The sequence below is a fragment of the Lampetra planeri genome, chromosome 9 (genome assembly GCF_965212315.1).
Source record: "Lampetra planeri chromosome 9, kcLamPlan1.2.h2, whole genome shotgun sequence".
Taxonomy (NCBI): domain Eukaryota; kingdom Metazoa; phylum Chordata; class Hyperoartia; order Petromyzontiformes; family Petromyzontidae; genus Lampetra; species Lampetra planeri.
This window is the reverse complement of record NC_136115.1, coordinates 11,065,403-11,093,188: the sequence shown is the minus strand read 5'-3', so window position 1 is coordinate 11,093,188 and position 27,786 is coordinate 11,065,403. Positions and strand designations below refer to the sequence as shown.

General features: G+C 47.2%; 1 protein-coding gene across 3 annotated transcripts; it reads right to left on the bottom strand.

The window, feature by feature from the left end:
- Window positions 1-321: 321 nt before the first annotated feature.
- LOC144720671 (sulfotransferase 2B1-like) lies at window positions 322-17,350 on the bottom strand. 3 transcript variants are annotated; one of them, XM_078597608.1, is made up of 8 exons: window positions 16,786-17,196; window positions 12,156-12,312; window positions 5,756-5,964; window positions 5,309-5,435; window positions 4,220-4,320; window positions 2,022-2,202; window positions 1,465-1,499; window positions 322-1,337 (listed from the first exon to the last, which is right to left on the bottom strand). In XM_078597608.1, the coding sequence occupies exons 1-8, from the start codon at window positions 16,795-16,797 to the stop codon at window positions 1,296-1,298; spliced, it is 864 nt and encodes a 287-aa protein (XP_078453734.1). In that variant the 5' UTR covers window positions 16,798-17,196; the 3' UTR covers window positions 322-1,295. The 3 variants fall into 3 exon arrangements, with proteins under 3 accessions (XP_078453734.1, XP_078453733.1, XP_078453732.1); XM_078597607.1 differs by lacking the exons at window positions 1,465-1,499; window positions 16,786-17,196 and adding an exon at window positions 17,228-17,350; XM_078597606.1 differs by lacking the exon at window positions 1,465-1,499 and having other exon boundaries at window positions 16,786-17,187.
- Between the last annotated feature and the right edge of the window lie 10,436 nt (window positions 17,351-27,786).

The window sequence follows — 27,786 nt, the reverse complement described above, 5'->3', positions numbered from 1 at the left end:
TCGCCCATTTCTCCGGAGGACAGAACACAACGCTGAGTACCGACTCGTCGTCTCCGAACTTTAATAATTGTATCGTTGTTTTTGTCGTCTATTTATCCTGCATTAGATTCACGACGGGAGGATTGACAGGGTGGGCCGGCTGCACTCGCTGCTGCTCTCAAAAATACAATGGCAGCCGATGGATAGGCCTCACCATAGCCCTAACTGCAACCCGATTTGTCCCTTCTCTCCTGAACATGATGACATGCCCAGTAACGCATCCATTACAAAATAAACTCGGATTGCCGGCAGCAGTCTGTCTCACGACTGTGCTTAAACAGGTGATAGAGAATATTTTATAACAGGTTGACATTGACTACAAGTCGTACACAAACAAATGAAGTAGCATCCATTACAAAATAAACTCGGATTGCCGGCAGCAGTCTGTCTCACGACTGTGCTTAAACAGGTGATAGAGAATATTTTATAACAGGTTGACATTGACTACAAGTCGTACACAAACAAATGAAGTAGCATCCATTACAAAATAAACTCGGATTGCCGGCAGCAGTCTGTCTCACGACTGTGCTTAAACAGGTGATAGAGAATATTTTATAACAGGTTGACATTGACTACAAGTCGTACACAAACAAATGAAGTAGCATCCATTACAAAATAAACTCGGATTGCCGGCAGCAGTCTGTCTCACGACTGTGCTTAAACAGGTGATAGAGAATATTTTATAACAGGTTGACATTGACTACAAGTCGTACACAAACAAATGAAGTAGCAAATGAGAACTAATAATTAGCCAGTAAGAAATGAGCTTTTATAGAAATATATCAGGACAATTTCATAGTTTAATCACATAATAGAGAACTTTATCTTGCTTGATAACGCAAATTTAAAAAGCCATTTATGACGTAATAAAGTAAATCTATAAAACCAGAATCACAATCCACACTATACGAAAAAAAAGCAATTAGCCACAAAATATAAGCCTATTCAAACATTTACAAACTGTATTGGCTACATTTCTCTTTTAAGCATGCTATTACGTTTTTATTTAATAGTTAAAAACAATGCACATTTAAACAAGAATTGCTTGAGTAACATAATGATTAATGCAGTCAAATTACACTGGCTAAATAGAATGGAAATCTGTCAAAAAGCTTGATTAACAGCACTAAGCTTGATCAAAGTTAAGTGCTCCTGGCTTTAATAAAAACATTATTTATGCAGTTCTGTGATGTCCCAGACAAATTTCAAATCGCAGCCTTCCATCTTCTTAGCATAGACCACATCGAATGTCTCACTCAACGCCACGGTGAATTCACTTTTCCAGTTGCCAACTGTGCCTGAAAAAAACCAGATGGAAAGATTTAGAATGACAAAAGCCACGCAAGTGTGTATGTGTGAGTATACTGAGTGGTAGTGGAACGGTGAGCGCGCTGGGCTACAAACCCGGCGACTTAAGTTTGATACCTGATCATGTCCAGTCCTGGGCCCTCCTAGGTCAACTACAAATATCGCCACAAGGGAGACAAAGGCGGCGAGGCATGGTGTTGGTCACCCATCCCATGGTCTGTTGTGCTGGCCCAAACAGGTGCTCGCTAAGAACATTGGCTCCAAAAGTCGGTTAAGGGGGATCTTTTTCTTTGCACTGATATATCAAATTATTTGTGTTGTGCTGGATATAATAGTCACCTACACGGCATACTGTGGGGGAATCTCAGTGTGGTTGTTTGACAATAGGAATGGTGTAAATGAGATGTATCAGGACCAATACAAATTAACAGTCTATGTCCCTTATTCACATTATCTCGCCGAGTGGTGTTGCTGTTAAATTGTCCAACTCCGGAGATTATTTGCAATCAGACTTTAATTGACCTGGGGTTAATAAAACGAGTACCACGTTGGCAGTAACAAGACAGAAATAGTTTCCCTGTGTCCCACCAACGAAGGTGAGTAACACATAATCTCTTTAATGACCAGGCAGACGCTTTAGCATATCTTGCACGCCATGGCTCTTAACATTTCACCTTTTCGCATGAACGTTCCAACGTTATGGTCTAGCCAATCGTTAGAGATGAGCGAGTAGTTGGCCATCGGGTTCTTCTTCATGCTGGAGAAGGTGCAGTGCTCTGCGATGGTGTCCAGGGCCGACTCGCTGAGTGGGCGCTCCATGAAGTCTGCTATTCTCTTCACGCTACCGCGCAGATCCTACACAGGTGCTCCACGCCATCCCGACGCAGTAATTCGTTTAGCAACGTCAACCTTCAAACCCACCACAACTCAAACGAGTGTGGAATGCTGCCACTGGCTTAGGTAACCATAAGCCAGCGGTGCAAATGCCACATGTCTGTCCAAGATTCCCACAAAAAATGTTTTTTTTTATCAGTGGAACAGATTTTTTTCACAAACTATCTGGTTTCCATTATTGTAAACTTCCAATCCGAGGTTAGGCGTATTTCTAGTATGGCTGTGGTTGGAGGATCTGGCTCATGTAGCCATTGTGTAAACGCGCCTGTGATTAATCACACCTTAATTGTGCATGCACTGTGTCGCATATGGGAGCTTAAGGAATCATTCTCCATAGCTCCGAGTAGCCAGGCGCGTTTAAAAAAAATGCTTAAATACAAAAGGTGATCAAGGACTGGACCCCAGGGGAGTAGGAGGCACACCCCCAATTAAGATTTGGGGCTTGGTGCTCGCATGTAAGCTGCATGTTAAATTAGCTCCAATAATGTACAGCTGTTTAACACGTAGGCTTTAGCGACCAATATCATCCATAATAGAAGGTTTTTTTGTTAGATCGCGTCAATATAAAAATATGTCGTTAAACCCCATCACCACCCGACACAGCCAACTAGTACATTACATTATTAAAATGCATGCCTATAAAGGGCAGCATACTTCAATAGGGATTACAGTTGGTACGGCCATTTTAATACACGCAATGGACAGGAAGGATAAGTTGAAAGGGCTCGCATAATGCACATGCATAATGTACGTTCACTCATTAATCCCCCCCACCCACTTGGCGCAACAGCGCAGAAGCGTGGTCACCACATCTACGCCTCTATATAAGGAACGAAACAGTTAGACTTCTCCACAAATCTGGCTGTTGCCTGATGAACTAGTTGTAATTACTGGCGAAACGTCGTACTTAGATTGTAAATGTTGTGGCTTTTCTCTCTAACACACCGGTGTGCTGTACTAGTGACGAATTGGCCACGTTCTGTTCACGTGACAACCCTTCCGAGTTGGCTGTGTCGGGTGCTGGCGGGTTTTAACGACACATTTATATATTATGCGATCTAACCCCAAAAACCTATATTATGAATGTACAGCTGTTAAACTGATATTAATTGAATGTCAATCGACTGAAAGGAACACAGTAATGTTAATTGGGTGTCGATAGATGTATTGGTGGTTATGAAGATATGCACAATTAAGACTTTGATATTAGAATTGATTTAAATATTTACATATTCTTTGGTTCTTTCGGTAGTCGCGTAAATAGAAAATTAAACGAAAGTAACTAAAAATAATAAAAGTAAAACATATAATTCACTTTATTTTTATTTTTCTATCTACGTGACTTTACCGAATAACATGAATTCCTGCAGTCATGAAAGTTTTAAGTCAAAATATAAATATTTACAATATTTATAATGGTGTCTACAATATTAACACTGGTGCTAAAGCCCATTAAGAGAGAGCTTTAGAAGCGGTGTTGTGTGGCGGAGGGTGTTTCTTATCTTAAATGAAGTTTTGCCATTTTACAAACCCCTGGTGCTCGACTGTTTTGGAGTCGCCCACTTCTCCAGATGTCAGAACGCAATGCAGAGTCACTTCTCATCGTCTCCGAACTTGTATTATTTGTATTGTTGGATAGGGTTGCAGTTAGGGCTATGGTTAGGCCTATTGGTGTTATTGTTGTTGTCTATTTACATTCTCGTCAGGAGCTGATTTGGTACAACATCTCTCCACAGTGGATTAAATTAGTGCCCTTTTGAGGACAGTCAACAGTGGTCAGTCTGGGGATAGACTGCCTCCAGCATAGAAATGAGAAAACGCCACATACAACTTACGACTGCCAATCGAGATACGCACTGTGCTGCTGCTCCATTGAGCAGGGAGACACTTTGATCTTTACCTTGACACACTGCACGTGATAACAGACACTTACGTGTGTACGACATATCACAGATGCTTTACAGTTGACGACACTAACCTTAACCATGTCTTCAAACGAGATGATGAAGATGTTGGGGGCGTCCTTGTGTTCGTGCCAACCCCGTACGTGGGTGAACCACGACCCTCCGTGCAACTGAGCTGCAGAAACACGAAATAAAAGACATCAGACGATGAGATGTCACCAGTTTACGTGCATGAAGTACGCATTTACATCAAAGTCAATCGCCCATCAAAAAAACACCAAAAAACCCGAATACAAAAAAGAGCTGTGCAGAATTTTCCCGTGTTAAGACATGCCCTTTAAGGAACCCTCATGATTACCACATGTTTTATTAAAATATGTGGTAACTGCCTTATTTTAAGGCATTGTGTGCATATTACAGATGTGCAAAACAAGTGCCATGATCAATCTGTAACCCCTCATCTCTTAATTTCAAACATGCAACAAAAAGATTTCACATTCTTCGTATAGTTATATGTACATGCAGACCTCGTTTGGCATGACCCCGTGGAACGCTGATTCGTTATAGCGCTCTTTGTTTGGGAGACATTTTGACAAAAATAAGAAAATCCAAAAATCGCTTATGGGTGAGAACACGCACCCGCCGCCATCTTTGTTCCATGCTCAGCCAATGAGAACGACAAACGCTCTGAGCAAACTCTCCAATGTGTTTAATCAGCCATGGGCTCTGCCTTATTTTCGTGTTTTGGTGAGCATTTTAGACCCACAATGTCTGTAAATAGGCCTGCAAGTGTTAGTGCTGCAAATATGACCAAAGGTGTCAATGAAAAGTATCACTTTGGATGTTTAAAATGCAAGTGATGAGGCGGGTCGAGTCGGGTGAGCGTCAGGTTGATGCACTAGTGAGTACAGTACATTATATTGATATAATAAAATGGGGAAAAAATATGTTCACCATCTGTATTATTAGCGCTGTTACCGATACCCCAATGAAGGCCTCATATTTTGCTCATACTTTAGAAAGCATCCCTATATATGCAACGATATAATTATACCTTTCAGCGCTGATTCGATAAGCGCTTATTTCTCCAGGGAAGCACCTTGAGTGCTAAGCGAGGTCTGCCTGTATATTAATTTATTCTGACAGAGTTGAGTGCAACAAACCTTTATTGCTGACAAAATTTCGGAAACATTCTTCAAGAGTTCTGATATCGGCAACAAACTGTACAAACTTTGAAAAGTGAAGAAGTGACACCATAATATCCTTAGGGTTTCGAGTAACATAGATGGCCTAAAATACAGACACAAATAAGTGGGTATTAATTACCGTACACATTTCAAGCAGATTCATCAATTTAATCAATGTTATAACCATATAAGAACCTCTGAGATTGGATTATTTAGCAAGGGAGATGTTTTTATGGATGACCATAACATGCATGAAATATAAAGCAATCTGATTACTCGTGTATCTTGTTTATTGTTAACAGGACTTGACCCACCCTCTGGCTTTGTGTGTATGGTTTGCATTGACGTGCCTGCTATTGGATATCTGGAATTTTTAAAAGTGATGCAAACAAAATTGTGGTGGTGTTGCGTATAAGTTCTGACCTTTCCCTTGCCCTCTTTGAGCTTCTTTGGTGCTATGGAGTATGGTGCGTGGGTCGAGATCAGGCGTGGAGAGGGGCGGTTTTCAAGAAATCCTTTTCCACTGATGTTCTCCACCCAAGGCACCCTTTTCCAGTTGGGTATGGTGCTCACCGGAGTTAAATCTCCTCCGCTCAGAATCAGCGTCGTTATCTCCTGCATCCATGTGGTGCCTTTTTTGGCCACATGAGTGACACGCGTTCGTGACACAACAAACAAGGCAAACTTATTCTGCTCAAATATGATGGCAATGTGAATGTTATATTGTAATGAGTGTGATGTGTTTATCACGTCGTTGGCCAAAAATAACTAATATAGCCCCACAGAGCTTGGGCAATAAGCACCTCTTCCAGTTGCCTTCACATTTTGGCAGTGGTTTCCTGAGTTTCCGTGCAAAAAAATCCGTGCCTTAAAACATTTACAGCGTTTTGAGATTCCATTTGCATGAATGACACTGCTGTCATTGCTTTGGGATTGATACTGGTAGGAACCACCTGGTTCCACCAGCCCACGGGGGATTATTGTGTCCGCCCGTCGTGCATCCAAAAATGGGAGGGGTCGGGCTGGGTGGAGAGGGGATGGTGGGGAGGGTGGGGAGGGGCTGGGTGGGGAGGGGAGGGTGGGGAGGGGCTGGGTGGGGGGTGGGAGGGGTGGGGCTGGGTGGGGAGGCGCTGGTCACCCCGTGGTGCCCTTATAAAACTCAACGTTTAACCTGCTCACGCCGGCTTGTGCCCGCCCTCACAGTCGGGCATATTTGCGGAATACACCACGCCGCCGTTGACCCTGGCCATTGACCGAGCAACTCAACGTTCCTACCAGCTCCCTCCGCAGGCATGTGGTATATTGAGCAACACTTTTTAGGAAATCAACATCAGTATACTTATCGAGAGACCACTCCATCATACATATGTAGGACTTTAAATATCACGCGCCACACGTTCTGTTGCTAGGCAAGCGAGCAGCGTACAGTGGGAGCATCTGAGGACATGGTTGTTGTTGTCGTGGCATTAAGGGGGAGGTCGTTAAGAGACGCGACAGGTGTTAGGGGTGACTGAGGTCGCAGGCCGGTGATTGGTCAGGAGGGTGAGTGGCTAATGACCGGCGCCGGCCTGGCGGCGATAACCTGGTCACGTGAGGCTGGGGGCCTGGGGGCGAGTAGCAAAGCGGGGGATGAGATTATTGATTGTGACTGATTAGTGAGGGGATAAAGGGCACAGCGTAACGGAGAGACGGGAGTCTTGGTTGGTGTTGGAGTTGAAGTGGTTGGTGCCCGGGACAGAGACGGAGCAGCAGTGAGCAGGAATAGATACGATAAGGGTAGGCAGAGAGAACACAGTGTACGGTAGCAGTGGATAGAGAGAACACAGTGTACGGTAGCAGTGGATAGAGAGAACAGAGTGTACGGTGGCAGTGGCTAGAGAGAATACAGTGTACGGTAGCAGTGGTAGCAGTGGACGGAGTGAGTACAGAGTAGGGTAGCAGCAGAGTAACAGACCTTGGGAGAGAAGGAGAGTGAGCGAGCAAAGTCGCGGAGCGGAGCGAGCGAACGGGGAGACATGGAGTTTTGTTAATGGCGGGTTGTGCATCGGAACGGAGAGACACGGAGCGATGGTGAGGAGGAGGTGTGAACTCTATGCGTGAATAAACGAGACAAGAAAGACAACGAGAGTACGAGTCCTACACATATGCAGTGACATTGAATGAGTCACTGTAGCGCGTGCCGCTGGGAGATCGGTAGACAATAGAATAAGGGGTAACAGCCCATTCTACCAGTTGCACCTGTGGGCAAGGCTCGGAGCTCTCTGGGGGATCCAGAGGGGTGCGGGGCCGAGGGCGTAGCCTGGCCACACTGGGCAGGATATAAGGCGAGCTCCGACTCACAGTCGGGGCTCCTGCGATCTGGAGTGGACCTCACCGCGCCTCGTCGCCGTGATCGGTTTGTTCTCCCTTGGCCCGAGCAGGCAACCCTGGCTGTCAGGCGGCCTCGCTAATCCCCGGGAGCATGGAAACCAAGCGCTCTGGCGAGTGAGCCAAGGTGAACAGGCCGGTTTGACTGCTGCAGAGGTGGAGGGTGGTGAGATGCGGAGGCCTGGAGGATGGAGGCTGGCGGAGGAGAGTGACGAAGCGCTGGCATCGACCTCGACCGGGAGGATGCGAGCTGAGGAGGGCGCCTGGTGGCAGCAGGCGAGGAAAGGAGAGTCACCAACGCTGAGGGTGGTGGCCCCACCACCCCGAGTGGAGAGACTGAGGAGAGGGTGATCCCTGCAGGCCAGCAGGCGCGTAACGCCCAGAAGGTGCCTGAGGGGGGAGAACCTGGACCTGTGGGCACAGGACGGTCCCAGGCACCTGCAGGGAGGTGGCGCGGTGTGAACTTCACACCAGGCCATGCCAAGAGATTGTGCCCGGATGGTTTTCAAAGACGATGTGCCAGATGACGTCACCATTGATCGACCGAGCTTTTTGAGGACATTGCTGGTCGGGGTGTTTACAGGTGGACCCTGCAGACCTGTTCTGCCTGATTGCCCTGCCTAGTGGGCGAGCGTTTGATATCAGTTTCAGGACAAGCAACCTGCTTCAAGGCTTTATGACAAGGTTTGAAGAGAAGAGTGGTGAAAGGCCACTCCTTGTTTAAGTTGCAGTTGATATCTGATTTGGATACTAAGATAATAACGGTGTTTATTTACAGTGAGGCGCTGCCGGACCACGACATAGAGGTTTGGCTGCGCCAGCACTGTTTGCTGCTGTCGGGGTGCAGACGGCTCCAGGACTCGCTGGGCATCTGGATGGGTGCCAGGCAGCGGCGGGTAAAACTACGGTCGGTGGAAGGGTCCCTGCGACACATCCCAAACGCCCTGAACATCGGGGGTAGCAGAGGCTACGTTGTCTATACGGGGCAGCCTAAGCTCTGCAGGAGGTGTGGATGCAGAGGACACCTGGCCACAGCGTCCGCAGCGCGGGTGTGCTATCGTTGCAGCAAGCAGGATCATGTTGTAAAGGACTAACGCCCTGGCGCGGTGCAACCTGTGTGGTAGCAGGGAACATTTGTATAGAGATTTCCCAGACCCTTATGCTAATATGGTACGGGCACACCGGGATCTGGAAATGGAGGGGGGCGAGAGGGGGGGAGGCTGAGGCTGAGCCACAACAGACGCCATCCGGCAGGGTGATGGATCCTGAAGGTCGTCTTTTGCCAAGAGGGTTCGGTAGATCGGAACTGGGCTGTGAAGGTGAGGGCAGTAGAGGGCAGGCTGGCCAAATGGGCAGACAGGCGCTTCACGATAGAGGGAAGGATTTAAGTTTTAAAGGTGGAAGTCATGCCGGTTTTGAATTGCCTGGCCTATGACAGTGGCGGGTAAGGTTAAGAATGGTGGAAGGGGTCCTGCAGCACATCCCAAATGCCTTGAATATCAGGGGCGGTAGAGGCTACCTGGTCTATGCTGGGCAGCCCAAGCTCTGTAGGAGATGTGGGTGCAGACGACACCTGGCCGTGGCATGCGAAGCACGGGTGTGTTATTGCTGCAAGGCGCAGGACCATGTCATGGAGGACTGCAGTGCCCCGGCAAAGTGCAACCTTTGTGGCAGTGGGTATCATTTATATAGAGACTGCCCAGAGTCCTACGCGAGCATGGTCCGAGCGCACACGGTCCGGGAGGTGGAGGGTGGTGAGGGAGAGGTGACTGGGACAGAGCCACAACAAGCACTGACCAGCTGGGCGACGGGTGGCGATGGCGGAGTGGTGGTCAGGGAAGAAATGCCAGTGCAGGATGAGAGGGAGGAGGGAGAAATGTCAAAAGAGGAAGAGATAACACCCACGAGTCAGCAGCCGGAAGGCCACGGAGACAATGAGGAGGTGGAGAAGGCCCCTGGACCTACCGTGGCTCACTGGGTGGAGGAGGTAGAGGCAAGGGAGGACGGGAAGGAGCGGCGGGGGATGGAGGATGGGAGTGGGACTTCAGAGAGGTGATGAAAAGAAAGCAGAGGGCGCCGAGGCCCCCAAGGAGATCTACTCCCACGCGTGGTCTGGAACCGGCTGGCTCTTCGCCGGACACGATGACATCTGAGGAGGACGTGGCGGCGGCATAGGTGGGACAAGGAAGAGGAACCTCTCCGACGTTGGGGGACATGGGACAATTGTCTGACCTACTGGAGGAGGTGTCGGAGTCAGGTTAGACGCCTCAGAGCATGGAACTTACGGTGGCGTCGATAAACGTGAGAGGGATCTGGGGCAGGGCCAGACGAACGGCAGTAATACAGTACTTGCAAACCATGAAAAAGGACAATATTCCTGCAAGAATGCCACCTGCCGTATTCCCTCGGCCGGAGGGAATTGATAGAGCCCTGGGACGGCCATTACTTTTGGTCAGGGAGTAACACTAATAAGAACACCGGTGTCGTCATACTCCTAGGCAGCTGAAAGCTGGAGATACTGCAGACCTAAGATGTGGTCCCCGGCCGACTCTACTATGTTGACGTTTCATACGATGGCACGGAACTCCGCTTGATTAACATACGCCCCTTCACGGTACACTGAGCGGGAGGAACTGTTGGATAACGTGGCGGCCCTGTTGGTGACGTGGAGGCACGTTATCTTGGGCGGGGATTTTAATTGCCCGCTCTGCCTGGCAGATGTCATGCAGGCATCCGGAAGCAGGAAACTAGACCCCTCCACCAGGAAGCTGAACGGGCTGCTTCAGGATTTCAAACTGACTGATACCTTTCAACAGTGGCGGCTCCTGCAAAATCTCTCAGGGGGGGCAAATGTCTGGATGATTGATAAGGTCCACCCATGCAATGAATAAATTAACAGCTTAAGCATGTAAAGGCAATTTCACTTCTTTAATATTAATGAAAAATAAAGTGACTCTTACAATACATCTTGTTTGTTTATATACTCACTATTAAAAAAACCACTCAAGTTTATTTTATTAAAGATTCCACTAGGTGGCGATAAATTATATTGTTGGATGAAACGTGCTTACGTATGATGACGTTAGCACGTATGAAGACGTAAGCACGTAAGTGCATGCCCTCCCGGAAGCCATAGAGAATGCATTGCAGCGCCCCCGTTTGAAAAAAAACATCTTTGAATGTAAGTCTATGGGGCCACTTGGGGCGATTCTCAGCCGTAGTGAAATCGCCCAAAAAGAGGCGGTACTCCACAGAACGTGACATGACGCTGATTGGACTATATCCAGAGGCTGACAGTGACGGCTAGCGTGACTCTGTGGTTGAATGACATTGGTGGTGCGTCGCCCAATCGCCCTAATGAAGAAACCGCCCCTGCCTTTCAACTCTCCAAAAATATACCTGGCAGCCTCAAGCATGGGAGTGTAGTGGGTAATCTCCCCACCAACATGCGGAGACAGGTAAGGGTTCAAGTCCTTTAATTCCACCTCCATCACACACAGCTCCCTCCTTTATCTGCAGTTCTCTCTCCATCCACAGCTTTCTCCTCTCGTCACTCCTGCCGACAAACCCTCCTATCTCCACGGCCCCCTTTCCCATTCCCTCCCTACATCCCTGTTTCCTCCTTCCCAGCCACTAATACCCTATCTTCACACCTCGAACCATGCCTCGTAATTTTTTGCCACCAATTCCCTCTCTCCATACCTCGGGGATACTCGCGGTCAGCTGGGTTCAGGGATTGGCATCAGTGTGTAGGGTGTAGGGAATGCCAACAATGTTGCGGGGGGACCGTTATGGAGGATTGTTCCAGGAGCCACAAACATGTGTTTTGTGCCCGGCAATGAGCATCCACGCCCAGGGCTATGTATGGGTGAGGAGACTGGAAAACAATTGAGAGGTTCTAGATTTGAAGCTTTCGTGACTGCAATGATTCATATTCTTAGGTTTTTTCGGTAAAGTCACGTAGATAAAAAAATCTAAATTAAAATTAATAAAAGTAAAATAAAATAAAAATAAAATAAAAATCACGACGTTTCGGAGGCAACACAAGCTTCCGTCTTCAGGTGGAACCGTCACAGCACGCTTGCTGTATCAAGTACTGTATCAAGTACAGCAAGCGTGCTGTGACGGTTTCACCTGAAGACGGAAGCTTGTGTTGCCTCCGAAACGTCGTGATTTTTATTTTATTTTACTTTAATTAATTTTAATTTTTTACCTACGTGACTTTACCGAAAAAACCTAAGAATATGAATTGAGAGGCTCCATTAGTTTAAGCAGAATCCAGAATAAATTCACCAGTTTTTATGGCAGGGGCTTTTTCGAGTGTGGGACAACCACTGCTGGACACATTTTATGGACCCCGGAGAGATGATGGGCCAAGTCAACTTGCCACCTTTGCAAATATGAGTCCAATCCGCAGTGTTGCCATTTTTGTTCAGGAAGAAAATTAAATACTTACCTGATTTGGGATAAGCCGCCACGAAGACGTCATCGTCACGCACGTCAAAATCCTCCATGTACTGCAGGCTTTCTGGTGTGTGTATTTTGGTAGGGAAGGAAACGCCTTTGTATTCATGAAGCTGGCAATTCCCTTTGTTATCATTCTCTTCCATTGTCTGTAATATGAAAACAAAAACTTGAAGTGAACACATTTGAAAAACGAGGCATACAGAGAGAATTGCTGATGTTAGAACAGAAAGTGCTGCGACTGTCCAATCTAGTTGTGGATAATGCAGCAACGTTCGTTGAGCTCTCTTCTCTCAGCAGGGCCAATGGGACGCCCCCTCCCCGTTCCATGTTTCCACGGCAGAGTCATTGGCGCGCTCTCGCGTTAACAGCAGCCTGGGTTTTTTTGTATTTAAATTATTAAGTTTGAGCCAGCTGTATGTATGTTGAACTTCTTTCGCACCGTACGTAGGCAACCGCGCAAATCGATGCAGGCCAGGAATGGGTCAAAACCTGGTCCACATTTCACTCGGGCAACAGGAGAGCACAGAATTAACGTTACTAACCAAACATTAAAACGTTTCGCGTCCTTGCTATATTCTCGGCTGCCACGTCTTCACCAACCAGCACTGACCAGCGTGGTGAAGTATGGTCAAATAGCCCTGACCCATGCAGCATGGGGAGGCCCTCATCCAGGGGTTGGATTCAAAAGACGATGCACATGTATCTAGACTATATAGGATGGCAAGTAGGCTGTACAGGATGCCAAAAGTGTGCAACACTTTGCTCATTCCCTTCAGCAGAGGCACCTCGTTATCACTCGCACTGTGTGGCATTGGAATGGAAGAGGTTAAAATGCGGTCAACAGCTATTTACTCTTGAGTTGAAGCTATTTACTGTGCATTTGTTTAGGCTAGACGCAACATCAGTTTGTAATTCGTATCTGCACATTTATGGACAGCCAATTCAGACACAAAAGCCTTGCACTAAAATACCGCATATAATTTGCAATGTTCTGCGAAACTGTTGGAGCCTAAGGGGCCGTCCATAAATGACATCACGCACCTGGGGGGGGGGCGGTCAGACATTTGTGACGATGTGTGACGATGGGGGGGGGGGGGGGGGTTTGAGAAATGTGACGTCACATCAAAATGCGCAACTTAAAATAAATATAGACAACACGTTCTACTTAATTAAATAGACTTTTTAATAAATGTTTTCTCCTACAACACCAGAGTGCAGCGCCACATTGACAATAGTTTAAAGCGATTTGAAGCATGTTTTTTTTGTTTGGGGGGGCAGAGCTTTGTGACGTCATATTTGAGGGGGGTCTGACTTTTTGTGACACCGTGTGACGAAAGGGGGGGGGGTCAAATCGTCCAAAATCGCGTGACGTCATTTATGGACGGCCCCTAGGCTGTACGTGGGGCCTGTAATCCAGCACTGGAGGCGAGGGTTGGTGGATCAGAACCACATTTCGTGAGTCTGCCCTTCTGCTCATGGGGGTCAAGGAAATAATTTCTTGGATTACCAGGGTACGACGGTAGTACAGCAAGTAGGATTCATTTCCACCTGTATTCCATGTGTACGGGGATTTTCTCGGGATACTTCACTTTCCTACCATTTAATGAAGTTGGCCAAACATCCCAATATACAGCCACTGATGTACGTGCCGTATGTTGAACTTCTTTCGCACCGTACGTAGTCAACCGTGCTAATTGGAGGTGCTGGGTAAGGACAAAAAACTAAACACAAAGCAGTTTTCAAGAAATGAGTTTTCAATTTAGATTTATGGGTGCGTAGCTCCAGGGCTTTCTGATATCGGAAGGAAACGCGCAATGCAGTGGCTGTCTTTGTTCAATGACGAGCCAAAAGCAACCGTTATTGGCGTCCGTTCCAGAGGTCGCAACCGGGTACCCGTACCCTACCCGATACCCGGCTACCCGTACCCGGCCGGGTACGGGTACCCGTTTGCGACCCTGGTGCGGCCGGGTACGGGTGCGGGTAGACCGTGAGTCACTGGTGAGTAACTGTTTGTCACTCATTTCCCAACGTCTTGTCTCTTCTCACAATTCAAGTTCCTAGAATCAACCCACCCGCGCCTGCAACATGGCTTCATCCCACAGTTCGCAATCAGGTACCCGATACCCCTACCCGTACCCGGCCGGGTACGGGTACCCGTTTGTAACCCTGGTGCGGCCGGGTACGGGTAAGGAATCAAAACCCGTTTGCGACCTCTGGTCCGTTCCGACCGTGGTTTCCCCTGCCTGTGAACCATTCTCTCTTGAGAGTGAACAACTAACTGCTCGTTACAAATACGTGTGCAATTACAAGAATGACTGTCACTTTTAAACCCGTCATATTTGTTTTCAGAATCTATGACCGACTGAGTGTAAATGCGCACGGGTGATGCTTATTCAAGTACATCGTGTTTTTGCACGGTATTTAATTTGTATTAGTGATGTTGGTACTGCAACTTGGCCATCTGTGGGGAATGGGTTAAAGCGCAAATCTAATTTTTAAAGCCTCGGTTTGAACTTCACGCGTATTACAATGGGGGGCAAACAGCCTCTGAGAGAGTGCGTGCAACGTGAGTTGCTGGCAGGGTACCGTGCACCAGCCTGGTCCAAGAGCTCGTACAAAAAAAACTGCCAGCTGTACATTTGTAGTCTTGTAAATAACAGATGAATAAACTCCTTTAAGGCACACACTGGTTTATTGTCTTTCTTTCGACACAGTCCCTACACACACGGAGGGATATACGGTTCCCTCACCCGTAGCCAAAGGAGGTATAGCCTCCATACCTGTCGGGACCTATACACGGGTCTGGCTGCTAGCCTAGGGAGGTACAGCCTCCGAACTGGCGAGAGCTATTCTCATTCTACCCGCTACCCTAGGGTCCTCCGGCTGGGACCTAGGGGAGGCTAGCTTGACCCACCGCTGGCTCGGTGGGTCCCCTGACCACTGGTCGCGCAGAGCCTAAGCTCTTAGAAGAGCTGGAAGGCTGGGGAGCCAGGGTCCTGCCTGCCAGAACCTATTCTCCCCTTGACCACTGGAACACAGAGCCTTAGCTCTTACAAGAGCTGCAAGGCTTGGTCCAGGGTCCTAGCTTCTTCAGCCCGGGCTTCGGTCTTCCTGTGAGGAGAACTGGCGCGCGCTCCTCCGCGCTCGCCCTTTTATACCTGTTTGTAACGGTCCTTATCCAATCACACGCTCCCTCGTGGGACCTCTGATTGGTTCTTTACAATCCGTGGTTTCGATCCTCTTTTACCTCATCTGACCCCTGGCCGTTGGTCTGGCGGGAATCCGTGTTTACGATCCGCTCTCACCTCTCCCTGACCCTGGCCGTTGGTCCCAGAGCGGTAACGCTGCATTGCCCCTCTGATACATAGTGACCCCGCAGGTTCACGAGTAGAGTGTCTAGCACCTCCACACATTTAAACAACACAACACTGGCTCCCTGTTTTGGCGAACATTCTGTCACCAAATATCCGCAAGAGAGTATCCACGCTTCCTTGCCAACGACAAGACGACAACCTCCCCATAATCAACCAAGACCTCGACAACGTATCTCACCGCCGACTCCAGTCCCAATCTCCTTTCTGGGATCGTGCTGTTACCATCCAAGAATCACACCCAGATTGACATGGTGCAACAACGCAGACCTTCTGACTGCACCTCATTCGAGACCCAAATATCATCGCACCTCCTGGCTTTGACATTCCTTCTCAACGACACTTGGTGGTGGAACCATCAACCACATCAGGACATCAACAGGCCGATGCGCACATCTTCATGAATGTGAAATCAAATATAAGCCACAGTAGTGCATTTGTGGCCATGCAACCCAAACTACGGACCACAGAGTAAACCCACTGGTCTGTGCTCCTTCAATGGAGGAGGAGGAGAAACAGCAAAACTACACGACCTCTCTTCTCAAGCCTTCTCGTGGCTATCGGATCTTGATTTTGGGATTTAACTCCTGAACGCCGCCATACACAAGATTAGAATAGTTTATTTAAAATACAAAGACTATAAACACATCGCTACCACCATCATCAACACTGGCTTAAAACAGGAAAATCGTATTTTAGGCAGTGGCTCTTCTCTCGAGACAGAGGCAGGAGGCATTTTACATTGAACATAAACTTTCCCCACATTTTTCGACGAAGTAAAACACGTCCAAGTGTTTTAAAGCTTTCGTGACTGCAGGGATTCATCTTCTTGGTTCTTTCGGTAAAGTCACGTCGTGAGAATTATTTTATTATGTTTTATTTTTATTATTTTATTACTTCCCTTCTACGTGACTTTACCGAAAGAACCAAGAAGATGAACGTCCAAGTGTCTCCAATCTTGAACCAGCATGGTTTCTATTCATCTCAATGATCCAGCAACATTATCAGCTCCATTTTACATTGCACATTCTACCATAATCATCCTGAATTCGAACTTTTTCCGCCACAACACAGCAATTGTTATTTTTGTTATCAGAAGAGTTCCCATGGATCACATTTATAGATTCTATGCAATGTTAATGTGTAAACTTAACGAAGGTATTTTATTTCTTTAATTCTGTGCAACATTCTGCAACGCATTATCTCACACACGCAATGCAGGCAGTAGACAGCACTTTGTTCGCGAACCTGAGGTATCATCTTGATTTGAAGCTTTCGTGACTTCAGGAATCCATACTCTTTGATTCTTTCGGTAAAGTCGCGTCGGTATAAAATAAAATAAATCACGACGTTTCGGGCGCAACACAAGCGTCCGCACAAGTGTCCATCATCAGGTGACGGACGCTTGTTTTGCGCCCGAAATGTGATTTATTTTATTGAGCACTTGAATGGCAATTTTTACTTAGAAAAACATGATTTAGAAACAAATCTGTTAAGAAAAGTGGCCTGGCAACTAGATGTATATTTCATATTCAGAATCAAAGAGTCCTACACTGCCAAACGAATGAGCAATTCCAAGTGAACTTGCCACTTTCCTTAATTACATGGTCATTATTTTCAACTAATTGGTTTAAAATTAAGCAAGTAAGAGACTGTTAAGAGCGCTGTGTAAGTGTATCTCAGTATGCACCTGTAGAGAGGATGCCTCGTGGCTGATGGGAGTGCAGGCAGGAGACGTCTCGCTGCTGTGCTGGTCACAAGTCGAGTGCGGACGTGCACAAGATCTGCGTCGTTTTGTTAGCTACCTCTGGGAACCTCCCACACGCGATCTCTCTCCATTAATTACCACTACCCCCCCCACCTCATTCCCTTATCTTGCCTACATGATATTCTGCAATCAGCCGGGGGTCCAAGAGACTTTGGGTAATGGGGGCTTGTGCACTGTTTTAAGCACATAATGGGTCAAACCAGATGAACAAAAATAACATGACGTTCACAACGGCGGGGTGAGTGGATCATGCAAGACATCTTCACCGCGGTTGACGACCACAAATGGAGAAGACTGACACTTTTACTCTGTATGCTGTGGGCTCTCCTGTGTGAATACGTCGGTGGGTTATTGAACTCCCTTGTATGCAAAATAAGGATATCGAAAAACCGTTTGCCTTCTTTTTTGTATATTTACATTTTTTTTATAAAGCGAGTATACAACAATGTATAAAGTATGCATTGTTCACATTCTTAGGTTTCTTCGGTAAAGTCACGTAGGTAAAACATTAAAATTAATAAAAGTAAAATAAAAAATAAAAAAATTTACCTACGTGACTTTACCGAAAAAAACCTAAGAATATGAATCCTTGTAGTCACGAAAGCTTAAAATCTAGAAATGTTCACATTATTACCACGGGTGAAATACTGCTGTGAGCATCGAGAGTGAACCTCTCCAGGCTGGGAAAGGGTTAATGCATGGAAATAACCGAGGTCGACCGGGATTTGGGGCCTGACTCACGTGATTTGTTGTTGTTGTTGTTGCCATAATTCCACAAAAGGGTGGTGCAAAATGCCCAATTTTCATCGGAACTAAAACGGTAGCATCGTTTCGCCATTCATTTTCGGAGGATGCAGGCAACACTGTTGCTCTTGTCAGACTTCTAAATGGTTTTCTAGTTACAGTACTTTCTCGGGTGCTGTTGATATTTTGCTCTATACATATTAGCCTTCTATTCTATTGTCATAAAAATTATGTTATTTTTTAAATTGAATTCTTTGGTGTAGTCTACTCTCGCCCGCTTCCACGGTCAGCCTGCTTCTCCTGACCAACGGTCATCTAACACAACTATATATATACACATCTTCTACATTCGCACATATATTCACTTCGACTCAAACATACATCTACACCCATGTGTATATGCACACTTACACCCACTTACATTGTACACACACTTTTACATACGTACTTTTTTTACACGCAGTACTGTACAGTTAAACATATCTCAACCATTCTAGATTTGAAGTTTTCGTGACTGCAGGGATCCATACTCTTTGGTTCTTTCGGTAAAGTCACGTAGGTATAAAACATTTTTTTATTTTATTATAAAACAAAAATAATTTTTTATTTTATTTTATGTTCTATACCTACGTGACTTTACCGAAAGAACCAAAGAGTACATCTCAACCACTTCTACAACTATTACCACTACCTCAATCACTACCGCCAACAAAAACACACTTGATAAACCACTGTTACTGCCAAGGCAAGGACTGCAACGCAACCACTGGTCACGTCGATTGCCACAGCTGATAGCGTTCCGGGAATTGATACCACTGTCGTGTTTTTATTGCATGCGGACAACTTTTTCTTTATCTCCTGCGTCATGTTTTAGTTTTTTGTTTGCTGCGGTTACACCCGATTCAAGAGCCGAATGGCTCACAGGGCTATACCTAATAAATGAACTTGAACTATTCGAACAGAACTCCTCGGCGTTCAACACCACGTGGCTCCGCAGCAATTATCCCGCTTGCGCTGCCAGCCTGCTCTTTCTCTCACGCTCCTAGCCTCTCCACTGCTAGCCTCTCACTATACACTCTGCTAGCTTCTCCACTGCTAGCCTCTCGCTATACACTCTGCTAGCTTCTCTACTGCTAGCCTCTCACTATACACTCTGCTAGCTTATCCACTGCTAGCCTCTCACTATACACTCTGCTAGCTTCACTACCTATCACTATACACTCTGCTAGCTTCTCCACTGCTAGCCTCTCACTATACATTCTGCTAGCTTCACTACCTATCACTATACACTCTGCTAGCTTCACTACCTATCACTATACACTCTGCTAGCGTCTCCACTGCTAGCCTCTCACTATACACTCTGCTAGCTTCTCTACCTATCACTATACACTCTGCTAGCTTCTCTACCTATCACTATACACTCTGCTAGCTTCTCCACTGCTAGCCTCTCACTATACACTCTGCTAGCTTCACTACCTATCACTATACACTCTGCTAGCTTATCCACTGCTAGTCTCTCACTATACACTCTGCTAGCTTCTCTACCTATCACTATACACTCTGCTAGCTTCTCCACTGCTAGCCTCTCACTATACACTCTGCTAGCTTCTCTACTGCTAGCCTCTCACTATACACTCTGCCAGCTTCTCTACTGCCTCTCACTATACACTCTGCTAGCTTATCCACTGCTAGTCTCTCACTATACACTCTGCTAGCTTCTCTACCTATCACTATACACTCTGCTAGCTTCTCTACTGCTAGCCTCTCACTATACACTCTGCTAGCTTCTCCACTGCTAGCCTCTCACTATACACTCTGCTAGCTTCTCCACTGCTAGCCTCTCACTATATATTCTGCTAGCTTCTCCACTGCTAGCCTCTCACTATACACTCTGTTAGCTTATCTACTGCTAGCCTCTCACTATACACTCTGCTAGCTTCTCCACTGCTAGCCTCTCACTATACACTCTGCTAGCTTCTCTACTGCTAGCCTCTCACTATACACTCTGCTAGCTTCTCCACTGCTAGCCTCTCACTATACACTCTGCTAGCTTCTCCACTGCTAGCCTCTCACTATACACTCTGCTAGCTTCTCTACTGCTAGCCTCTCACTACACACTCTGCTAGCTTCTCTACTGCTAGCCTCTCACTATACACTCTGCTAGCTTCTCCACTGCTAGCCTCTCACTATATATTCTGCTAGCTTCTCCACTGCTAGCCTCTCACTATACACTCTGTTAGCTTATCTACTGCTAGCCTCTCACTATATATTCTGCTAGCTTCTCTACTGCTAGCCTCTCACTATACACTCTGCTAGCTTCTCTACTGCCTCTCACTATACACTCTGCTAGCTTCTCTACTGCTAGCCTCTCACTATACACCCTGCGAGCTTCTCCACTGCTAGCCTCTCACTATACACTCTGCTAGCTCCTCCACTGCTAGCCTCTCACTATACACTCTGCTAGCTTCTCCACTGCTAGCCTCTCACTATACACTCTGATAGCTTCTCTACTGCTAGCCTCTCACTATACACTCTGCTAGCTCCTCCACTGCTAGCCTCTCACTATACACTCTGCTAGCTTCTCTACTGCTAGCCTCTCACTATACACTCTGCTAGCTTCTCCACTGCTAGCCTCTCACTATACACTCTGATAGCTTTTCTACTGCTAGCCTCTCACTATACACTCTGCCAGCTTCTCCACTGCTAGCCGCTCACTATACACTCTGCCAGCTTCTCCACTGCTAGCCTCTCACTATACACTCTGCTAGCTTCTCCACTGCTAGCCTCTCACTATACACTCTGATAGCTTTTCTACTGCTAGCCTCTCACTATACACTCTGCCAGCTTCTCCACTGCTAGCCTCTCACTACACACTCTGCTAGCTTCTCCACTGCTAGCCGCTCACTATACACTCTGCCAGCTTCTCCACTGCTAGCCTCTCACTACACACTCTGCTAGCTTCTCCACTGCTAGCCTCTCACTATACACTCTGTTAGCTTCTCCACTGCTAGCCTCTCACTATATATTCTGCTAGCTTCTCCACTGCTAGCCTCTCACTATACACTATGTTAGCTTCTCTACTGCTAGCCTCTCACTATATATTCTGCTAGCTTCTCCACTGCTAGCCTCTCACTATACACTCTGTTAGCTTCTCTACTGCTAGCCTCTCACTATACACTCTGCTAGCTTCTCCACTGCTAGCCTCTCACTATACACTCTGCCAGCTTCTCCACTGCTAGCCTCTCACTATACACTCTGCTAGCTTCTCTACTGCTAGCCTCTCACTACACACTCTGCTAGCTTCTCTACTGCTAGCCTCTCACTATACACTCTGCCAGCTTCTCCACTGCTAGCCTCTCACTATACACTCTGCTAGCTTCTCTACTGCTAGCCTCTCACTATACACTCTGCTAGCTTCTCCACTGCTAGCCTCTCACTATACACTCTGCCAGCTTCTCCACTGCTAGCCTCTCACTACACACTCTGCTAGCTTCTCCACTGCTAGCCTCTCACTACACACTTTGCTAGCTTCTCTACTGCTAGCCTCTCACTATACACTCTGCTAGCTTCTCTACTGCTAGCCTCTCACTATACACTGTGCTAGCTTCTCTACTGCCTTTCACTATACACTCTGCTAGCTTCTCCACTGCTAGCCTCTCACTATACACTCTGCTAGCTTCTCTACTGCCTCTCACTATACACCCTGCTAGCTTCTCTACTGCTAGCCTCTCACTACACACTCTGCTAGCTTCTCTACTGCTAGCCTCTCACTATACACTCTGCCAGCTTCTCCACTGCTAGCCTCTCACTATACACTCTGCTAGCTTCTCTACTGCTAGCCTCTCACTATACACTCTGCTAGCTTCTCCACTGCTAGCCTCTCACTACACACTCTGCTAGCTTCTCTACTGCTAGCCTCTCACTATACACTCTGCTAGCTTCTCTACTGCTAGCCTCTCACTATACACTCTGCTAGCTTCTCTACTGCCTCTCACTATACACTCTGCTAGCTTCTCCACTGCTAGCCTCTCACTATACACTCTGCTAGCTTCTCTACTGCCTCTCACTATACACTCTGCTAGCTTCTCTACTGCTAGCCTCTCACTATACACCCTGCTAGCTTCTCTACTGCTAGCCTCTCACTATACACTCTGCTAGCTTCTCCACTGCTAGCCTCTCACTATACACTCTGCTAGCTTCTCTACTGCTAGCCTCTCACTATACACTCTGCTAGCTTCTCTACTGCCTCTCACTATACACTCTGCTAGCTTCTCCACTGCTAGCCTCTCACTATACACCCTGCTAGCTTCTCTACTGCTAGCCTCTCACTATACACTCTGCTAGCTTCTCCACTGCTAGCCTCTCACTATACACTCTGCTAGCTTCTCTACTGCTAGCCTCTCACTATACACCCTGCTAGCTTCTCTACTGCTAGCCTCTCACTATACACTCTGCTAGCTTCTCTACTGCTAGCCTCTCACTATACACCCTGCTAGCTTCTCCACTGCTAGCCTCTCACTATACACTCTGCTAGCTTCTCCACTGCTAGCCTCTCACTATACACTCTGCTAGCTTCTCCACTGCTAGCCTCTCACTATACACTCTGCTAGCTTCTCTACTGCTAGCCTCTCACTATACACCCTGCTAGCTTCTCCACTGCTAGCCTCTCACTATACACTCTGCTAGCTCCTCCACTGCTAGCCTCTCACTATACACTCTATTAGCTTCTCTACTGCTAGCCTCTCACTATACACTCTGCTAGCTTCTCTACTGCTAGCCTCTCACTATACACTCTGCTAGCTTCTCTACTGCTAGCCTCTCACTATACACTCTGCTAGCTCCTCCACTGCTAGCCTCTCACTATACACTCTGCTAGCTTCTCTACTGCTAGCCTCTCACTATACACCCTGCTAGCTTCTCCACTGCTAGCCTCTCACTATACACTCTGCTAGCTTCTCTACTGCCTCTCACTATACACTCTGCTAGCTTCTCCACTGCTAGCCTCTCACTATACACTCTGCTAGCTTCTCCACTGCTAGCCTCTCACTATACACTCTGCTAGCTTCTCTACTGCTAGCCTCTCACTATACACTCTGCTAGCTTCTCCACTGCTAGCCTCTCACTATACACTCTGCTAGCTTCTCTACTGCTAGCCTCTCACTATACACTCTGCTAGCTTCTCTACTGCTAGCCTCTCACTATACACTCTGCTAGCTTCTCCACTGCTAGCCTCTCACTATACACTCTGCTAGCTTCTCTACTGCTAGCCTCTCACTATACACTCTGCTAGCTTCTCCACTGCTAGCCTCTCACTATACACTCTGCTAGCTTCTCCACTGCTAGCCTCTCACTTTACACTCTGTTAGCTTCTCTACTGCTAGCCTCTCACTATACACTCTGCCAGCTTCTCCGCTGCTAGCCTCTCACTATACACTCTGCTAGCTTCTCTACTGCCTCTCACTATACACTCTGCTAGCTTCTCCACTGCTAGCCTCTCACTATACACCCTGCGAGCTTCTCTACTGCTAGCCTCTCACTGTACACTCTGCCAGCTTCTCCACTGCTAGCCTCTCACTACACACTCTGCTAGCTTCCCCACTGCTAGCCTCTCACTATACACTCTGCTAGCTTCTCTACCTATCACTATACACTCTGCTAGCTTCTCTACCTATCACTATACACTCTGCTAGCTTCTCCACTGCTAGCCTCTCACTATACACTCTGCTAGCTTCACTACCTATCACTATACACTCTGCTAGCTTATCCACTGCTAGTCTCTCACTATACACTCTGCTAGCTTCTCTACCTATCACTATACACTCTGCTAGCTTCTCCACTGCTAGCCTCTCACTATACACTCTGCTAGCTTCTCTACTGCTAGCCTCTCACTATACACTCTGTTAGCTTCTCCACTGCTAGCCTCTCACTATATATTCTGCTAGCTTCTCCACTGCTAGCCTCTCACTATACACTCTGCTAGCTTCTCTACTGCCTCTCACTATACACTCTGCTAGCTTCTCTACTGCTAGCCTCTCACTATACACCCTGCTAGCTTCTCTACTGCTAGCCTCTCACTACACACTCTGCTAGCTTCTCTACTGCTAGCCTCTCACTATACACTCTGCTAGCTTCTCCACTGCTAGCCTCTCACTATACACTCTGCTAGCTTCTCCACTGCTAGCCTCTCACTATACACCCTGCGAGCTTCTCTACTGCTAGCCTCTCACTATACACTCTGCTAGCTTCTCCACTGCTAGCCTCTCACTATACACTCTGCTAGCTTCCCCACTGCTAGCCTCTCACTATACACTCTGCTAGCTTCTCTACTGCTAGCCTCTCACTATACACCCTGCTAGCTTCTCCACTGCTAGCCTCTCACTATACACTCTGCTAGCTTCTCTACTGCCTCTCACTATACACTCTGCTAGCTTCTCCACTGCTAGCCTCTCACTATACACTCTGCTAGCTTCTCCACTGCTAGCCTCTCACTATACACTCTGCTAGCTTCTCTACTGCTAGCCTCTCACTATACACTCTGCTAGCTTCTCCACTGCTAGCCTCTCACTATACACCCTGCTAGCTTCTCCACTGCTAGCCTCTCACTATACACTCTGCTAGCTCCTCCACTGCTAGCCTCTCACTATACACTCTGCTAGCTTCTCTACTGCTAGCCTCTCACTATACACTCTGCTAGCTTCTCTACTGCTAGCCTCTCACTATACACTCTGCTAGCTTCTCCACTGCTAGCCTCTCACTATACACTCTGCTAGCTTCTCTACTGCTAGCCTCTCACTATACACTCTGCTAGCTTCTCTACTGCTAGCCTCTCACTATACACTCTGCTAGCTTCTCCACTGCTAGCCTCTCACTATACACTCTGCTAGCTTCTCTACTGCTAGCCTCTCACTATACACTCTGCTAGCTTCTCCACTGCTAGCCTCTCACTATACACTCTGCTAGCTTCTCCACTGCTAGCCTCTCACTATACACTCTGCTAGCTCCTCCACTGCTAGCCTCTCACTATACACTCTATTAGCTTCTCTACTGCTAGCCTCTCACTATACACTCTGCTAGCTTCTCCACTGCTAGCCTCTCACTATACACTCTGCTAGCTCCTCCACTGCTAGCCTCTCACTTTACACTCTGTTAGCTTCTCTACTGCTAGCCTCTCACTATACACTCTGCTAGCTTCTCTACTGCTAGCCTCTCACTATACACTCTGCCAGCTTCTCTGCTGCTAGCCTCTCACTATACACTCTGCTAGCTTCTCCACTGCTAGCCTCTCACTATACACTCTGCCAGCTTCTCCGCTGCTAGCCTCTCACTATACACTCTGCTAGCTTCTCCACTGCTAGCCTCTCACTATACACTCTGCTAGCTCCTCCACTGCTAGCCTCTCACTTTACACTCTGTTAGCTTCTCTACTGCTAGACTCTCACTATACACTCTGCTAGCTTCTCTACTGCCTCTCACTATACACCCTGCGAGCTTCTCTACTGCTAGCCTCTCACTATACACTCTGCCAGCTTCTCCGCTGCTAGCCTCTCACTATACACTCTGCTAGCTTCTCTACTGCTAGCCTCTCACTATACACTCTGCCAGCTTCTCCACTGCTAGCCTCTCACTATACACTCTGCCAGCTTCTCCGCTGCTAGCCTCTCACTATACACTCTGCTAGCTTCTCTACTGCCTCTCACTATACACTCTGCTAGCTTCTCCACTGCTAGCCTCTCACTATACACCCTGCGAGCTTCTCTACTGCTAGCCTCTCACTGTACACTCTGCCAGCTTCTCCACTGCTAGCCTCTCACTACACACTCTGCTAGCTTCCCCACTGCTAGCCTCTCACTATACACTCTGCTAGCTTCTCCACTGCTAGCCTCTCGCTATACACTCTGCTAGCTTCTCTACTGCTAGCCTCTCACTATACACTCTGCTAGCTTCTCCACTGCTAGCCTCTCACTATACACCCTGCTAGCTTCTCTACTGCCAGCCTCTCGCTATACACTCTGCTAGCTTCTCCACTGCTAGCCTCTCACTATACACCCTGCTAGCTTCTCTACTGCTAGCCTCTCGCTATACACTCTGCTAGCTTCTCCACTGCTAGCCTCTCACTATACACTCTGCTAGCTTCTCCACTGCTAGCCTCTCACTATACACCCTGCTAGCTTCTCTACTGCCAGCCTCTCACTATACACTCTGCTAGCTTCTCTACTGCCTCTCACTATACACTCTGCTAGCTTCTCTACTGCTAGCCTCTCACTATACACTCTGCTAGCTTCTCTACTGCTAGCCTCTCACTATACACCCTGCGAGTTTCTCTACTGCTAGCCTCTCACTATACACTCTGCTAGCTTCTCCACTGCTAGCCTCTCACTATACACTCTGCTAGCTTCTCTACTGCTAGCCTCTTACTATACACAAGACAGAGTCTTCTCGACAGACCTGTTCTCCACCTGATGACGGCTGCTTGCGTTGTGGCCGAAACGTCGTGAGAATAATTGTATTATGTTTTATTTTTAATTTTTTATTATTTCCATTCTACGTGACTTTACCGAAAGAACCAAGAAGATGAATCCCTGCAGTCACGAAAGCTTTAAATCGAAGTATTTTCGTTGTTTAAGTTGTATCAGGGACGTGCGGTCAGGGGAGGCAGGGGAGGCCAAGCCTCACCTGTCATACTCCAATGAAAATAGCTGTTACGAAAAGTAAATAATAAAACAAATATTAAGATTTCTCCACTAATCTGTGTTATAAATGTCATTTCTATATGATTCCAATCATTTTTTCTAGTCAAAATCGCCAAATTTGTGGAGCTTCGCTGCAAATACAGGGAGAGACGAGAGGTGAGGCAGCAACGCGCTCAGCCTCCCCTCTGATTGTGCAACACCTCAAAAACTGGATGGAGCGCGGGCAATAAGCGCGTGCCTGTTACTATCTCAGTATGTCACCAATGTAATGTTTGTAGACCTCTTCATTTCATGTCCTCGCCTGCCATAGTCCAGGTAACTTATTTCACGTATGTGTATAAAGATATTTAGGCCCGTTGGTCTCGTCATGAAACTGCAATGAAAAAGCACCAGGGGAGGCAGCTATCACATCTGCCTCACCGAGGGGGGCGTGTCAGACACGCCCCCTAAGTGAGGACACGCCCCCTCAGTGAAGACACGCCCCCCTCAGTGAGGACACGCCCCCTCAGTGAGGCAGCTATGACATCTGCCTCACTGAGGGGGGCGTCTTAAGCCCACATCATTGACGCTCGCTCTCCCTCCACGTTAGCCAGCTCTAGCAAAAATTTCCAGCGGCTGTAAAAATAGAAAACGTTATATCTAACCTTCAATTTTTTTAAATCAAAATTGGACTTTAAATCAAAACAAGGCGTGATAAACAATGGAAGACCAATGCCTGAACGTAAGGACCAACTTCAAATGAAGGGATAGAAAATAGCACGGTCGTTTCAAATGGAGTGGCACCAACGAAGCGACTGGCTGTGTGGCTGTGCAACGAAGAATCGCCTCTACTGCTTCCCTGCCTTCTGTTCTCCACTGTCGACAACGTTTGGACTAACGCGGGATTTTGTGACTTGAAAAATCTACCAAGGAGCCTCAACAAAACATGAAAAATCGGCAACTCACATTCAAAGCCAAATTGCTTTAAAAACTTTTGGAGCTTCAAGGATAGATCTGGCTTTGAATGAACAGCGGAGATTAAATATCAGCATCCACAATGCTAAGGTA

What these genes read in the sequence shown, in the direction of transcription:
- LOC144720671 (XM_078597606.1), bottom strand. An exon ending in CGTTTGAAGACATGGTTAAG is followed by an intron (nt 2,203 to 4,219) that starts GTTAGTGTCGTC and finishes GCACCTGTGTAG; the next exon opens with GATCTGCGCGGTAGCGTGAA. An exon ending in TGGAACGTTCATGCGAAAAG is followed by an intron (nt 1,338 to 2,021) that starts GTGAAATGTTAA and finishes GGTTTTTTTCAG; the next exon opens with GCACAGTTGGCAACTGGAAA.